Raw genomic sequence first — 18,121 nt, forward strand, 5'->3', positions numbered from 1 at the left:
GTAGTAGTACGAGAGAAGACATCGCCGCGGTCGGTCGTTCTGTTGTCGCGTGTCGAGTGATTCTGGTGGGTTGTTTCCATTCTTCGAATGGCAACAAACCCGCGTGTCGCGCCGGTTCACAAGTTTGGTTTGGTGTAAAGTTGCGTTTTTTTCTTCGCGGTGCATTCCAGGCGTGATAACAAGAGAATACACGCGCAAAGGTTACGCGGACTTACGCGGAAGAAGCCTTTCGTTTGGGTGTCGTCGTCCTATTATTGAGGGGAAATTATCACACACCCGGAATATCAACTGAGTGTTGTTGGCTCTTTACGCGATGATCAAGTGATATCCCACGGAAGTGGACCAATTAAGTGCCTTCTTTTGAGGTTCTAAGCTGCGGGCAACAGAAGTGAAGATTGGAGGTTTAGGAATAAAAGTGGAATACAATACGTACAGCAGAAGGAGAGAAAAAGACAAACACACAACATGGGCAAAGTCGAAGTGGACAAGAAGCTGCTGCCGATGAAGGCGCACTACTTCCTCTTCAATGCAGGTGAGATGCAAGATTTGTGTGATACGATACGTTTAAACTAATGATTAGCAAACCATGTTTGAGTCTGAAATAATGCATGCAATTAATTTGGATTCGGAGAAAAAAAAGTTCCATTCGTCGAAGGCTTTTATAATATGATCGAGTTTTGCCACCTAAATAAATCAACCCTTTTCTTATAATGCGTACAAAAGAAACCTGATTTTGGGATTCTAAGAATCGAAGGTAAAAAATAACGAGGGGAACTTATAAGCGAAACGTGTTCCTTTTATCCCCTGCCGATTGGAATAAATCCTGAGACTACTGAACAGGAATGTCTGACAAAGGAAGATGTTCATGAATATATATTTTTTGCATTTTTTTTACCTTTTTTTTATTAATGAGCAACACGTTGTGTCTGGAGTAAAATCTGTAAATTGTAGTCCAACGGAGATTTTGCTGGAGGTGCACAGTCAATATGTAATAATAATAAAAAAAAAACAAAAAATATTGATCAGTAGAAAGTTAACACATAATCAACTTCTCAAAATTAGTCCTCCAATAACTCCTACATGTATTGGACGTTTTGAGGATTTTTTTTTAGCTTTTTTTTAACCAAATCGAAAAATAAAAAATAAAGACTTCCATCATTGCCATGATTTTTCGTTCAAAGATATAAATTTTGCGTCGCTATCAATATTTTGACAAAATTCTTCCTACAACTTGTTTAGAATAGTGCCCTACACATGCTGTTTCTTTTTGGTAACGGATATCCCATTCCTTGTAAAGTTATGGAAATCGTCATTAATCAATGATTGCCAACTAGGACGTAAATGATTGTACCACAAAATTATATAAATTTTGAAACACATTTGACTAAGAACAAAAATTCCTTCAGTGGCTTCAAGAAGGCAACAACCGGCACATGCTGATTCATTTTGGTGCAGAATTACGTTTAATTGAATTAAGTACTGAGCATTCTAGAGTGATGATCAATTTTCTTCGAAAATGATCAACGGCTACACCTTAAGATGTTGCCTACGAAAATTAGGGGAAATATACCCTTTCTTATCAAACACCTATCTTCGTCATATGGAGAGTTTGATGCTCGATTAAAGCTCCAAAAATACTATTTAGGCTACCTTACCAGCAACAGCACCGCCTCGAGTAAGCACGCAAATGTATGCCACTTTACTGGCCAAAAAGATCAAATTTAATGCACTTTTGATCATAATTTCTATTTTGCGAGACCATTTCTCATCATTTTGGTGGCACACACATCCACACGCAAGATGAGGGTTAACTGCTTAACGAAAGTCGCCATCAATATCTTTTCACTTGCGATAACGCGCTTAACATATAAAATTGCTTCCAACTTCCTGCAACATGTTCTTTTGAACATTCGTTAGTCACTAACTTGAAAAATAATCCCGAAACAGTTAGAAAGCGTCATCAAAAAAACAAACGCGCCAAGTCTTTTGACGTTTGAATTTTGACGACCCATTCCAATCGAAGGCTGAAGAAAACCGAGCGAGAAGCGAAGGCAAATAAAGAACAAAGGGTGGCCACCAACACCACCAGCAGCGCCTGTTGGAGTGAGCCAGTGATGCCAGGAAATTTTCTCTATAAATGCTACTTTTTGTGAGTGTTCGCTTAAAATTTCATCAATTTTGGCAGCACTAAGCAGACCCAAAAGAGCGCTGGAAGAAAAAAGGAACTAAGCTGAAAATAGGAAAATGGGCGTGGCCCAATGCACTCGACTGATTAGAATGCATTTGGGAATTATTTTTTTAAATGTTTGTTAAAGGAATAGCATAACTTTTAATAAAAGTGAAAAAAAAAACAGAAATGTTCACAAAAAGTTGCTCTACTCGTTGGTGTACTTGGTTTTAGTAAATTTCATGGAACACTCCTGATTATCCAGCATCATTCAAACACGACCGCTTATTAGGCTTAAAATGGGTATATTTCCCCTACTATGAAATTTAAATTTAACGATCGGATTGAACTTATTGAAACATGCTTACGACATGAAATAGTGCCTAAAAAGCTTCAACTGTGTAAGATTGTAAATAAGTGTTTTCAGAAAATAGCTGGCAATCGTTAACGTTGGAAAATACGTTTGAATCAGTCAGCGATGGAATAATCATCATCAAAAGAAAATCATTGGACGTTCATCAAGAGAAAAAAACCGAAGGGAGCATGGCTCTCCTCTCTCGCGCACGAAAGATCGGTAAAAGGAATCTAAAAAAATCATCATCTTGATTATTCGGCGAAACATCTTATTCACTACTACACTTGCAAGTGTGACGTCACACGTCGAAAATGACCTGTCAAATTTAGTATATGGGCAATGTGTGTAAACAAAGTGAAATAAATATTTTAATTGGTGATGACAAGGAAATTCACAAAAAATCATCAGCAGATTATTTTTCTTGAAGAATTTCGGGAGCGATCTTCTTTAGCGTGATTTGCCTCCTCTTTCTTTCGCGGGTGAAGAAAGTTCGCTAGCGAAATTGATTTTTTCGCGATTATTCCATCCCTGGAATCAGTTAACGATTCCTTGCTGAAGTATTTTCAATGAACTAATAGCTAAGTGTAGGATTTTTTTGTTTGAGACAACATGGTTTTGTGAATTTTGAATTTTTATTTGTCCACTAACAGTTAGTGCTATTTCTTTAGTTCTCTTTCTAAAAATACAAAATGCCACCAAACAGAACACATCAACGAACGACACATGATACTGCATATTCCTCCCCTTGTACTGCACTCTGGGGTTGATACATTGTACCATGACTTAAAAGCTTATCAGCCAGCCCGGGAGGAGCAAGCAGTCAGATTCCCCAATTGAACCGATGAATCGTTGAGACATTGTAAAACGGCATGCTCCGTAAAAATCGGCTGTCAGTCGAAATCTGATGATAATTTGTGCTCAATTTGTAACCTATTGATAAGACTCGGTCCTTTCGGTTTTATTCCAAGCCCGCAGCAAATGTCGCCGGGCGCGATTCTGGCCGGGTGATAACGTGCTGGGCTGGTTTACATGTGGTGTACAGCTGTAAATGTTTGTGAATTTAAACGTAATTTGAACGCTCCACCACAGCAATGAACCGACTAATCGTCCCAAGCCAAGCGCGATAAGACAAAATGCATCGAAAATGGATTACCATTGCATATTATTCGATCGACGGCTTGTAGATTCCACATGGTGGAATTTCTGTTTTGAAATAGCACCCCCTGATGAGGATCGTCTCTTAAAATTTTACTTTGTAAATACCTACGTAATTACTGGAATATCCATACACGTTTTTGCGTATGAAATTTTGTATTTCACCAACTTTAACGATTCAGAGCAGTGGTTCTCTACCTTTTTGGTTCAATTCACCCATATTTTAAAGAGCTCTATTCCCACCTCGATTTTTTTACTGAGAACTATTTCTCTTAAATGCCATATTATCCTTAATTTGTGAATAGAAATTTATTTTAAAAAGTTCGTTGCAAATATTTTAAGTTTTTGTCCCTCGGATCTGGCTGAGGTTAAGGAGGGATCTATAAAAATATAAATATTTAAATAACAAGCCAAAATTTCAACACTTCAATGAAAAAGTTGTTGGAAAATGCAATAATTATACAGTGAAAAATACAATAGTGCAGTTGCACTATGGGTTAGCAGGTGGCCAAAAAAAAATTTGGAATCTAACAATTGCCTCCTTAAAACGGGAAAAATAAAAAATTGAGAAAAATAATTGGGCTTTAGCGAGTTAAGATAAAATAATACTGCGTGGCGATGTTTGTTCTTTTTGAGTAACGTTAAGATTTTCAACTATGCATTTATCACTAAAAATAATGATTTGGATTCCTGGACACCTGCTTATATGGAAACCATCCATTGTGAGTTGGTTTGAAATTATTAGTTTTCAGAAAATCTAAGTTTTGGCAAAAAAAGTCGTTTGTTCCGTGCGTCGAACATTTACTAAAATCGAAAATGTTTTCAAGCAAACATGTTGAAAATGTTTATGAACGCAGGGGAATACTTTTTAAATTATTTTAAGCTAATTGCACTTGAAATTTTGCTAAAATTTTGAAGTATTTTGAAAAAAAAACTATTTTTTTGCTCCTGATTTTTCAGGTCGTTTTTGAAGGGGAAAACAAAAATCAACACCAAATATTGCACACTTTGCACCAAATTCTCCACCCTTGCAAATAATATCTGCACACCAAATATGTGCACACTTGAAATCCTACCCCTTCTCCCCCCCCGCTCGCCTAAAAGTGGTGCGTGTCTCGACTGAGCTTTGTTGCTTTCGACCATTTTAGAACAGTTTCAAACTAGGGTGTGTGTCTTAGAGAATTTTTTTCTGCTGTAGTTTGAGGTGTGCACTTTACTATAGAGCTTTCCACAAGTAGCGCGATTGTCTAAAAATCGCTGCAATCTGCAATATATTTTCAGAAATGAACGAGACACTTATTGAAAAAAATAATATACACTTTTTACATAAATTTTAACTCTAAATGGTTATAACTTGAAAACAAAATTTATGTTACATTTGAAAATGATTTTTGCCTTTTTAGTACATTTTCAACATTTTGAGAAAAAAAAGATTTATTCAAAAAAGCCAATCTGCGTGAAATACTTTGTATTTTAAAACAAATAAAAATACGTATTTAAGAAATTTCACTTTTTAAAAAGATTTTTTTTTAAGTGTAATTTACCTAGTGTCGAGAACAGAACACTGATGAAGTCTGCAAGTAGTAGACGAAACACGTATCTGTCAAGATATTAAAAATATATAGCGGAATTAAAAGGAACATTTCGTCTCTTTGTATTCATGAGAGGAGCGGCCGTGGCTGACTGGTTACGGTGTTCGCTTTGTAAGCGAATGGTTCTGGGTTCGATTCCCATCTGCTCCCAACGAGAAAGTATAGGAAATATTAATCTTGAAACTCTGAACATGAACGAAAAATCAAAGTCGCTCGAGTCGGGGTTCGATCCCCCGTCCTTTGGATTGGTAAGCAAAAATGCTAACCACTAGGCCATCGCGACTTGGTGAGCTATATCTGGAATTAGGAATACTGTTACTACCAACTATATACGCGCTGGGTCCTTGTCCATTTGACAAGGGTTCGGAAGTTCTAAATAACGTTTGAACCCGATTGGTGCAAACGTTCTTCAGGGCGGGGCTTGTCGATAAAGCTGAAGTACCTCGCGCTCGGCTAGCCAGCGTAGAAATGGGTCACCGAAGCTCGGCAGAGCTAACACCTTCCAAATGCCTATGCGAGTTATTTGCATGTATAGAATGTAGATCTATAAATACATGGAAACAACTCAATTTGTAAGAAGCGGCCGCGTGGCCCCGTTTGGTTGGTTGCACACACACACACACACATTTCGTCTCTTTGTATTCATAGTAATGCCTTCTGCTAAAACGCTTAACCAAACCACAAAAAATAATTAGCTATCATTTGAACCTACGAAAAAAGCCCCAGTGAATAACATTGTGAGTTTGAACCGATTTTGCATGTTTTTGGACCTTTTTATGGTGCACCTGAGCGCCACCCAGGCATATGAGTAACAAAATATTTAGTCGCATTTCTAAAATGATGTATTAGAGGTGGGCAAAAAAAGAGCGAGCCGCTCAAAGAGCCGGTTCACTAAAAAGAGCGAACGACCCGTGGCTCACAATAAAAGAACCGCGGTTCTTTTTTAAACTCCGGTCTTTTGACAGAACCGTTTCAAAGATGGCATTATTTTTGTTATAAATATAATTTATTGAATTTCGAATAAAATAGTAGTATTAAACTGGTTTTTGAAAAAGCAATTTCAAATATTTCAATGCTTAAAAAAATTAATCCCAAAAGTAAATGATATTGTAAACAACATGAAAAAACTTTTCATTGTACAACTGATTGTACATCAAAGTAAAACCGGAATACAAATTTGAGCATTACAAATTGCATAATTTGTAAAATATTACCAAAAATGTACTGAATAGTATAGAGATTTTGGAAAAATAAGTCCTTTTGTCCGATTAAACTGTGTTAAATATCAGCATTAGTTCAATTCCCAATATTAAAATTAAAAGCAATTTTTCCAGCATCCTACACCCAAAGTTAAAGAACGAGGAGATAGTCCTCACGAAAAGAAACGTGAGAAAAGTGCTATTTTGCGAGAGTATAGTCCTCTCGCGTGTTCATTCGTTCATTGGAACAGTTCATCCTATTGAGTGGCTTATATGGAAAAATGACCGCCACTTAGTCATCGAACCATGGTGGGCCATACGGCAAAGGCACGGTTCAATAAGCCGAAGGTCTTGGGTTCGAGTCTCGGTATCGGTACTTTTTTTTTTGATAGATGAACTTTTTTTGAAGATGAACCCATGAGTAAAGTACTCTCGGTAATTTCGCGATTTATCCTCTCAGTCCGCACACAGTACCATTTTACTACCGAATCGTGCTCTTTATCCTCTCGTATGCCGATACCCAGTTGTGGGTGTAGATTTAAGTTTGGATGCCATTCAAATTCTCGAATGTTTAGGTTCGAGCAGAAATCCAATGTGAAACAACTTATAAAATCACACGATTCTTAAAAAAAACCTTTTAATTCAAATTTTGAAAAAAAGAAAGAGCCGTTCTTTTGGGCGGCTCTTTTTAATGAACGAACGAAAATGAGCGGCTCCTAAAAAAGAGCGGTTTTACCCACCTCTATGATGTATAAATCTGATCCAGCACTTTGGGACAGTTTTTAACAAATCAGGCATGTGAAAAAACTTTGAATAAAATTTGTACCAGCCTTATTATTTTATTATATATGATTTACTGATTTGGCGGGACCGTGGTGTAGGGGCAAGCGTGGTTGAATCTCACCCAGTCGGCCTGGGATCGATCCCAGATGGTTCCGGTGGCATTTTTCGAGACGAGATTTGTCTGATCACGCCTTCCGTCGGACGGGGAAGTAAATGTTGGTCCCGGTCTAACCTAAAGGGTTAGGTCGTTAGCTCAGTCCAGGTGTAGGAGTCTTCTCGCTGGTCTCCCGTCTCCTGTCTCGGTGGAGTCGCTGGTAGGCAGTTGGACTAATAATCCAAAGGTCGTCAGTTCGAATCCCGGGTGGATGGAAGCTAAGGTGTAAAAAGAGGTTTGCAATTGCCTCAACAATCAAGCCTTCGTACACCTAGTTTCGAGTAGGAATTTCGCAATCGAGAACGCCAAAGCAATGCTGTAGAGCGAATAATTTGATTTTTTTTTTATTTTGATAATTGATTTGCTTTTTAGCATATTTAAGTTTCTGTCCTTCAGTGTGCATTTATTTATTGATTCTTTGTAGCTTTACTTTATCTGTATCTCTGTAACTGCTCAGAAGATTTTGGAAACAAAAAAACAAGAGATTTTAACTGTTTTAGGTTTTTATAAAACCATATCTATTTCACAGGAACCGCGCCGGTCGTACCGTTCATGCCAACGCTGATTATTCAGCTCGGATTCTCGCCCGTCATCGTGGGAACCGTGTACAGCGTCCTGCCGTTGGTGGGCATGCTGGTGAAACCCTTGTTCGGGTTGATTGCCGATCGATTCCAACGTCAGAAGCTGCTGTTTCTACTGTTTCAGGTGTTTTTTGAAAGATTATAAACTGGTTCACAATTAATCCAAAATTTGTCGCACTCAGATCCTGTCGGCCGTTCCGTTCTTTCTGATCATGTTCATCCCGGCGATCCCGCAAGAGTCTACCGTCAGCTTCCACTGCCACGGGGGAACCTCGAACCTGCGCTACTGTCCACCAAACGGAACAACGCTGGACAGCTGTCTAACGGATCGGATCGTGAACGTCGAAAGCAACAATGCCACCATCCGGTGCGAGTTGGAGTGCCAAACGGAACACTGGATGTGGGACACGATCTGCAAGTACTGGAAGGTGGAAAAGTTCTGCGACCATAGCAACATTCCCTCCAACGGACAACTCGAGCTGACCGGACTTGTTCCGACGAACCAGATCGAGCTGCAGCAGGACTGTTTGTGGTTCGTGCTGTCCGGAGCGGAAATGGACGGAGATCGGGTGCCATTGTACTGCCCGGTGAATACCACAGATTTTCGGACCAACTGCCAGGTGAAGTGTGACAATCAGATCATCACGGAGGCCATTACGCACTCGAAGATTGACGACAGCGAAGCGAAGGGTTTGTACCAGTTTTGGTTGCTGTTTTTGCTGCTGATTCTGAGCTGGGCCGGAATGGCCGTTGTAGTTAGTGTCGGCGATGCAATCTGCTTCGATATGCTGGGAGATCGGCCGCACTTGTACGGTAACCAGAGGCTGTGGGGTTCCGTTGGTTGGGGAACGATCTCGCTGGTGGCTGGATATTTGGTGGATCACTTCTCGTACGGCAAGGCTACCAAGGACTACACCGTTGTGTTTTACATGACGATCGTGATTATTGGAGTGGACATTTTGGTGTCGTCCAAACTTAAGGTTAGTTTTAAAACTGTTCCAAAGTAGTTGTTAAAAATTCTAACATTATTCACCCCTTCTCCAACGCAGCATACTCAAACAAGACTGTCGACCAATATTGTGAAGGATGTTGGCAAAATTTTCGTCTCATCCAGGATAGTGATCTACTTTTGCTGGTGCATCCTGGTTGGACTGGGCACAGCCATGATTTGGAACTTCCTGTTTCTGCATCTGGAGGATCTGGCCGCAAAGCAGCAGGGGTGAGTGCTTTTTGTAACATTTAGGTTTCACTTGGGCACCAGCAGCCATTAAATTGCTCACTCCTCAGAATCCTATCCCATAGCATAAACCATTCTGCAGAATGGACTTTCCTTAAATTGTTTTTTTTTAACCTTAAATATTGCAACAATTTTTCCATGTGATCAAATTTGCATTATTTGGGTGTAACTGTGTAGCACGGATGTCATCCGTGTGTGTAGCTTTAATGGGATACAATTCTTAAATTCCTAAATTCTTAAATTTTTAAATTCTTAAATTTTTAAATTCTTAAATTCTTAAATTCTTAAATTCTTAAATTCTTAAATTCTTAAATTCTTAAATTCTTAAATTCTTAAATTCTTAAATTCTTAAATTCTTAAATTCTTAAATTCTTAAATTCTTAAATTCTTAAATTCTTAAATTCTTAAATTCTTAAATTCTTAAATTCTTAAATTCTTAAATTCTTAAATTCTTAAATTCTTAAATTCTTAAATTCTTAAATTCTTAAATTCTTAAATTCTTAAATTCTTAAATTCTTAAATTCTTAAATTCCTAAATTCTTAAATTCTTAAATTCTTAAATTCTTAAATTCTTAAATTCTTAAATTCTTAAATTCTTAAATTCTTAAATTCTTAAATTCTTAAATTCTTAAATTCTTAAATTCTTAAATTCTTAAAGTCTTAAATTCTTAAATTCTTAAATTCTTAAATTCTTAAATTCTTAAATTCTTAAATTCTTAAATTCTTAAATTCTTAAATTCTTAAATTCTTAAATTCTTAAATTCTTAAATTCTTAAATTCTTAAATTCTTAAATTCTTAAATTCTTAAATTCTTAAATTCTTAAATTCTTAAATTCTTAAATTCTTAAATTCTTAAATTCTTAAATTCTTAAATTCTTAAATTCTTAAATTCTTAAATTCTTAAATTCTTAAATTCTTAAATTCTTAAATTCTTAAATTCTTAAATTCTTAAATTCTCGAATTCTTAAACTATTAAATTTCCTAATTTTTGAATTTTAAAGTTTTCTTAATTTTTAAACGCAGCCAGAAAATTAGACATTTTTGGAGTCATATCATATTTCAAAAAAATCCATTTTTAAAATTATTGATTTATTATTTTTTTTTGAAATTTTAATTTCTTTGAATTTTTTAACTGTAGCCTTATTCAATATTTGAATTTTGGATGTTATAAACTTTCTTTCTAAAACTATAAGCCGGGACCCGTGGTGTAGGGGCAAGCGTGGTTGCCTCTCACCCAGTCGGCCTTGGTTCGATCCCAGACGGTCCCGGTGGCATTTTGATCACGCCTTCCGTCGGACGGGGAAGTAAATGTTGGCCCCGGTCTAACCTAGAGGTTAGGTCGATAGCTCAGTCCAGGTGTAGGAGTCTTCTCCCTGGGTCCTGTCTCGGTGGAGTCGCTGGTAGGCAGTTGGACTAACAATCCAAAGGTCGTCAGTTCGAGTCCCGGGGTGGATGGAAGCTAAGGTGTAAAAAGAGGTTTGCAATTGCCTCAACAATCAAGCCTTCGAACACCTAGTTTCGAGTAGGAATCTCGCTATCGAAAACGCCAAGGCAATGCTGTAGAGCAAATAATTCGATATTTTTTAAAACTTTCCAATTTTTAAAATTTTTAATTTTTAATTTTTTTTAACGGTACACATCAACCATAGCTTTTGCACGCAGATTTCTGTTACAGACATTTTAGTATCTTCAAAACTACGGGAACTATCGATTTGATTTTTTATTCATCCCCTAAATTACTGTCTTCAAAGTTATTTACAATAAAGTTTGCCTATTTTTACAACCTGATTCTTGCAGGATTGGGTCCGTAAGTTTGACAAATTTGGAATAAGAAGACAACAACTTCCTTGGCTGCTGTGCACCCTTAAATTATTAATCATTGAATTTAATTTTTTTATGTTTATTTTTTAATTTTTAAATATTTTGAAAATAAAATTTTTAAATTTTGAAAATTTCGATTTTTTTAAATTTTTTATGTGTTGAATGTGGTGATTATTGTATTTTTTTTAATATTCTGTTAAATTTCTGAATGTCTGATTATTCTTGTTTATTTCTTATTTTTAATTGAAATTTTAAAATGTCTAAATTTCGGAATTTCTAAATTTTTGTTTAATTCTTATGGGTTTTTTTTTTTAAATTAGTAGGGAGCATTTAAAGGATGAACAATATGATGCCCAAATTGATTATTCATAAAATAATTGAAAACCGAACGAAAATGTGTTTTGTTTACTAAAGGCGTTTATGACATGTTGCGAACTAACTCGAGATATGATCAAAAGAAAAAGAAAAGTTTATGTCATGAAAAATATGTATATTGAATGCAAATGATTTTTAAATTAATCCATATCCATACCATAAATTACAATCTACTGTTTCGTTTCAGCTGCGACCACACGGCCTGGATCAAAACCCTCGAAGGCATCGTCATGTCAATCCAATGCTTTGGCGGTGAGCTGCCGTTCTTCTTCCTGTCCGGTTGGATCCTGCGCAAGATTGGCCACATCAACGCGATGAGCCTGGTCCTGCTGGGCTTTGGCGTGCGGTTCCTGCTGTACTCGCTCCTGGTCGATCCGTGGTGGGTCATTCCGATTGAATTTATGAACGGCATTACGTTCGGGCTGTTCTACGCCACGATGGCATCGTACGCGAGCATCGTGGCCCCGCCCGGGACGGAAGCAACCATGCAGGGTCTGGTGGGTGCCGTCTTCGAGGGCATCGGCGTGTCGTGCGGCAGTCTGCTGGCCGGAAATCTCTTCAACCAGGTTGGCGGCAGCCAAACGTTCCGGTGGTTCGGAGTGGCGGCGCTCGTGCTGTTTGCGGTGCACGTGGTCATTCAGTGGGTGGTGGATCGGTTCGCGGCACGGGGTAAGCAGCTGCAGCAGCACCACAGCCAAGCAGAGGAAAAGGTGGCAGGGAATTCAATGTTGACCGATGGCAAGGACGAACTCGTTGCTGGTGGTGGTGGTGGTGGTGGGGACCGTGATGTGCCAAAGTCCGAGTCGGTTCTGTCCGAGTCGACCGTGCAGGAAGAGTTGGAGGAGGAAGAACGCAAGGACGAACAGGTTGAGGGAAGTGACAAACAGGCGGGGAAGGTTGCCGCGAAGGAGGATTAGGACCAAAGACCAGAGGGGATTTGTTTTGCACTGAAGAACTCCACTGTTTTTAATCGATCTGATGAAAAGTGCATTTAGATATTGATTTTGGACTAAGGCACAAGAACTATCAGTACAAAAGCATTTGTTTTGTAATTTGATTCACAAAATGGTTGTGAAATTATTTTTATTCTTTTAGTTTGAATAATATTTTTATTCCGTAATACAGTTGAATTTATTTGAAATAAACATTAAATCAAGCGCAATAGTTTACAATAATATCAAACGATACGAAACGACTATCCAAGACAGGAATGCTCAACTCAACAAAGTCTGAATTGTTTTTCTCCTGCTGATTTGCTTTGTTTTAGTTACATGAGCAATTCCATGTCAAATAGGGAATCGGTTGTACCCGACCCTCTCCGATTTCAATGAAACTTTGTAGACATGTTATCCTAGGCCTATAAAAGCCATTTTTGCAATTCCGTCGTGAAACTACTTACTTTTCCTGTCATTCTTGAACGACGAAATAGCCTACTTTTCTGTACCAAAAATAACACAATCGAATAGAAACACTTTTCAAAATAAATGCTGAAAAGTTCTACTTTTCAGCACTGAAATGGGTGCTGAAAAGTTGAACTTTTCAGCACTTGTTTCGTAAAGTAACACTTTTCAACATTTTTTTGATTCAAACGATTTATTGACAAAATACATGAAAATTCGACTTAAAATTTCACTCAATGGGTGTTTTTCGAAATTGCAAAAAATAATGTATGGAACTCGTTGCAAAACTTGATTTTTTCAGCACTCGTCGTATTTATCCAACTCGGTGAACCTCGTTGGATAAATGTACGACTCGTGCTGAAAAAATCCTCTTTTTGCAACTTGTTGCATAAACTACTATTTTGTGTATATGGGGCCAGTTACACTCGATAATGACATTTGAGAAGGGCGTAAGAGTTTTAAATATTTTTGTATTTCGTAATTTAAATATTGCTGTATCTCGAAGCCGTTGCATCGTATCAAAAAGTGGTCAAAGACAAACTTGTAGGAAATTTGACGGGCTTTCCGAAAAAAATACACTGAAAGAAAACAACACGCCACTTTTATGAGATTTTTTGATTTTTAAGTTTAAAAGTCAAATTTGAAGGTGATTTTTTTTCGTTTAAATTTTTTGTGAAAATAGCCTAAGATGTTACAAAACGACTCACGAAAAATGCAAGATGGAGCAACCTACCTAAAAAAATACAAAAATCATTTACTGAAACTGTTTTTTCAAAAGTGCTCTAAACGTCAAAATTTTCAAAAACCGAACACGAGAGTCGATTCTCCAGACAATTTTACATAAAAGTCTCCATATTGACCATTGTCCTAAGTCGAATCCTTGTGAAGTTACAGCGGTTTTAAAAATAAAAATGTTGAAAAAATGGGTTTTTTGATGGTTTTTGGCAATTTCTATATGACAGACTTGATTTTTCAGCTCGTCCAATTTCCTATAAGTTTTTCTTTGACCACATTTCAATTGGATGCATGGGCTTGCAGATATAAGCTAATTTACTATCCAGGTTACTACACTACACTGAAAAAATATTATGTTTTCAGTTATGAGCAATGTAATTAGCTTAAACAAAACTAAACTCGTTTTATGTTAAGGGTTCACAGCAACCAAGGAATTTGTTGTCTTCTTATTCCATAATTGACATACTTACGGACCCGATCCTTCAACAATCTAATTGTAATAATAGGCAAATTTGGTTGTAAATCGCTTAGTAGACAGTACTTTAGGGGATAAATAAAAAATAATATCGATAGTTCCCGAAGTTTCGAACATACCAAAATATCTGTCACAAAAATCTTGGTGCAAAAGCTCTGGTTGATGTGCACCTTTAAAGGGCTCCGTCGGAAGGAACGCAAAAATCACAAACGTTTAAATAATTTTGTTTTCAATTAATACAAACTTAAATTCTGAATAGCCTCATGAGGCTGAACCTCACTCAGAACGCAGAATCTTGAAACGCCGAAAATTAAATGGATAAATTTATTTTTGATAGGATGAAGTAAACTGCCGTTCTACGCATAATTGTCCCATGTCATTTTTTGACGATTTAGACTTTTTGACATTTTTGAGATTAATTTGTTGTATACTTTTAGAAAAACATATAAAATCTAGTACATTGTTCGGAAACACCAAGCCTGTTTGTCCCATTTTGAATATGAGACAATTATGTGTAGAACGGCAGTAAACCAGAGGAAAAAGACATAACAAGAATTTAATAAAAGGAGGCAAAAACAAAAATTTAAATATTCTGAAATTTGGATTTAAAAAATTAATAAAATTTAAATTGAAAAATTTAAAGAAATCATAAAATTTAAAAAAAAAATTAGGTAATAAAACATAAATCTAAGGATTTGATAATTAAAATGCAGTTCGTTCAAGATGATCCTCGCCAAAGTGTCATTCAGAAAAATCTAAACACGAAATTTGTATTATTTTATTCTAAATATATCTCTAACCTAAAATATGACTTCAAAAATGTTCCAAAGTTTTCAGATTTTCTGTAATCTATGATGGTGACAAAAATTGTAACATTTAAGAATTAAATAATTCTGCAGTTTTTATTTTTTTAAATTCTACAGTAAGAATAATTCTTGAAGAAATTAAGGATTTAAGAATTGAAGAATTGAAGAATTTAAAAATTTAAGAATTTTTGAATTTTAAAAGTTATTAGTTTTTGTTCTAATAATTGTTTTTAATTTCTAGTTTTTGACTTTTCAAATTCTTGAATTTTTAGAATTTTTGAATTCTTGATTTTTTTAGTAAATTTTTTTAGATTTTTTAAATTCTGGAATTTTTAGATATTTTCAATTTTTGATTATTTTTAAAACTAGATTTAAAATTTTTGGTTCAAACAACTATAAAAATGAATATTTCTCGATTTTTTGAATTTGAATTTTGAATGTTGAAGCTTTCATTTTTGAATATATTTTTTTCCCAAGAATTTTTGAATTCCTGATAACATTTTTCTTTATAATTTGAAAGTAATTCTACCGCTCTAAAATATTTTATTTATCAAAATTGCCATTCGCGCGATTCGTAACAACCCTGTATATAATTTGAAACTGTATAAAGCATCACAAAGAATTAAAACTGTGAAACAGGATTTTGTAAGTGTTTCAAAACAGCCTTAATTTTTATCTGACACTTACTCGACGAAGTTGACTTTATAGCTGTCGGCCACCATTGCTAGTACCAACCACTAGTGTCTTCCTTTTTAACTACAAGGACTTCGCCGCCCTGGGCTCCTAAGTGTTTGAAAGTATGGCACGGAGCGACGGCGCCGAATACCCATATTTACACAAAGAATTTTAGAGCGCCCGCCGCGGGATTCGAACCAGCGACCTCTGGATTGTGAGTCCAGTGCGCGGTCCAATTGATCCACACGGGCGGGACAAACACTTACTCGCCAACTATTATTTTGCATAACAAAAAGCAATACAAAAAGCGATATGAAACATGTGTTGAATCGTTGATTTTCCCACAATACCTCTCAGAAAATCTCTTTGTTAGATGCAGATTTTCGAATTTTACACACCATTTTTGTATGGACAGCACCATGGTGCGATTGCCTTCTTTGGTCAGAGGGAAGCTCCACTAAAAGTTGCAGGCAAATAAAAAAAAACAAATGAAATCTATTTCAGGTTTTCGTGTAAATCGCTCAATACAGGGTATTTCGGATTAAAAAGAAGAGTTTCAGTACTCGATCCCACGTTGCAAACTGATGGTCAATAATATGAAAGAGCCGCCCTTATAACTAAATTCACTTATTTTCCTTATCAGTCACAACAAATTGAACTTCAAACAGCTTTGCAAATCTTAAGCGAAAATACTAAATCAAACAACCACTACCGACTGCATCCCCAAGACTACTAACGCATTTCCAGACGACAGCAACTTTGTTGCAGCAAATACCGCTATTATCTCGGTAATAAAGAATAATTGTCGAGCAGAGATAGTCCAGGTTGTCACCACCAACCGCCAGCGTCACACCACACAGTGCCAGACTGAGTACACGACTGACCACGCGCGACGCGAACGGACAGTGAAGTTTCCTAAAGCTTGGAGCCAAACGATAAGCGCCACCGAGGACGACGTGACTGTTTCGACTAGAAGCAATCGTAAATATGATTTTGTTTTGAATTATTGCTTTGAGTGTGTTTGAACGCTTTTTTTCTAGTGTAGGAAACCATTGCATGATTGCACGAAATTGAGGATTGTTATGATTTGAAATAACTTGGCAGTAGAATTTAAGCCAGTATTTTTATTATTGTTATAATTAAAACATTTTTTCCAGACGTTCGTGCCGGATATACTTCCCCAGGCGATGCCCTGGACCAGCTAGATGACGACGAACCGATAGTGCACGGAAGAACGTGACGGGAGCGGGTCATCATCGTACCAGTACAAACAAATAAGACAATTTCCTTTATAGTGTTTTAATGATAAGATTAAAATGTATATTGTATGGAAAAGCACACTTTGAAAATGTGTATAAACTGCTGCAGGTTAAAATGGTTTCGTTTTGATTTACTCCTTTGGCCGCAAACGATGATAAAAAAACATTAACGAAATCCGAAAATTCTAATGGTTTTGGTAAATATTGTGACGATAAAGTGTCTTGTTTTTGCCTCTCTACAAGTACATGGAAAAGTTTTGATTGTTTCACCAACAATAAATGCGACAGCCTCGTCCAAGACTAGGACTTTTTGCCGGGGACTTTTTTAATGCTCGCCACCAGAGATTCTTCGTAATGTAGCTGCTGAAGCTTTGAGGCGCACTGATTCACTTTTAACTCCTGCATGTCCAGTGCCTTAGCCTTGGTTGAACAAAATTGATTTTTTTAATATGCTTGAAAAAAGAAAGAACTCCGACTTACCCGTAAACTCTTGGCTCGTTGATGGATTTGGTGCATTTGATTTTTGATTCGTACTGCTTTCTCTCTGTAAAGTTTGGCTTTGTTGATCTGGATGATAATAATAAATCTTTTATTAATACACCAAATACAAAATTATATATCTTTTTTACCATTTCGTTGATTTGTTGCACATCCTGACTTATGTAGGTTAGTTTTTCTGTTGCTATCGTTGCTTGCATTTCATATTGCTTATCTCTGTAATTGAAAGTTGAATTAAAATCACCTTTAACCCCCTTTCGACATCCAACTCACAACAGCTCCTTCAAACTTCCTTTGACCTCATTCAGAGTTGGCTCGTAGATTTCCAGCAAACCGGACGAGAGAGCCTTCACTGTGTCGCTGTACTCACTAGTGGGCACTCCCTCGCTGTCTCTGTTGGCAAAAACAAACGGGATTTTTCGGAGAAACTTGATTTTTCAACTCTTCAGCGACCAAATTCGTTACTTACATATCCTGAGACATGCTGGATGGTACTAGTTACAAAAGAAACTAGTTTATCAAATTAAACTAACAAAAAACTATGAAAAACTTGAAAAAAAAGTCGCCGTAAACAGTCACGACGACGACGGCCGATGAGCGCTTTTGTTTTGATTAAAGCAGCTAGTGAGTGCCAGTTTGACAGAATACACTCATTTGGAGTGCGTTCACAGTTTCAATGAATAATTTGGATAGTGGACTTATTTTTCCATTTTAGGTCAAAATTCCTGTTCATAAAAATGTTTTTTTTAATATCGACTCTGTTTTTGCAAATAGGTTTTGCTACACCCTAATTATTTTTTTCTCTAATTAAAATATTGACGTAGATGTAGTGAAACGATACAATGTACTGAATT

General features: G+C 36.6%; 2 protein-coding genes across 3 annotated transcripts; one reads left to right on the top strand and one right to left on the bottom strand.

Moving 5' to 3' along the window:
• On the top strand, positions 1-16,887 carry LOC120420356 (major facilitator superfamily domain-containing protein 6). Of its 2 annotated transcripts, XM_039583355.1 has the most exons (6): positions 1-532; positions 7,935-8,110; positions 8,169-8,966; positions 9,036-9,205; positions 11,607-12,088; positions 16,668-16,887. In XM_039583355.1, the coding sequence occupies exons 1-6, from the start codon at positions 466-468 to the stop codon at positions 16,748-16,750; spliced, it is 1,776 nt and encodes a 591-aa protein (XP_039439289.1). In that variant the 5' UTR covers positions 1-465; the 3' UTR covers positions 16,751-16,887. The 2 variants fall into 2 exon arrangements, with proteins under 2 accessions (XP_039439289.1, XP_039439288.1); XM_039583354.2 differs by lacking the exon at positions 16,668-16,887 and having other exon boundaries at positions 11,607-12,576.
• Positions 16,644-17,898, bottom strand: LOC120420357 (uncharacterized). Its single transcript, XM_039583356.2, has 5 exons — positions 17,737-17,898; positions 17,541-17,660; positions 17,399-17,483; positions 17,250-17,336; positions 16,644-17,189 (listed from the first exon to the last, which is right to left on the bottom strand). Exons 1-5 carry the CDS (start codon positions 17,748-17,750, stop codon positions 17,070-17,072), a joined length of 426 nt encoding a protein of 141 aa, XP_039439290.1. The 5' UTR covers positions 17,751-17,898; the 3' UTR covers positions 16,644-17,069.
• Between the last annotated feature and the right edge of the window lie 223 nt (positions 17,899-18,121).

Source organism: Culex pipiens, chromosome 3 (genome assembly GCF_016801865.2).
Source record: "Culex pipiens pallens isolate TS chromosome 3, TS_CPP_V2, whole genome shotgun sequence".
Classification (NCBI taxonomy): domain Eukaryota; kingdom Metazoa; phylum Arthropoda; class Insecta; order Diptera; family Culicidae; genus Culex; species Culex pipiens.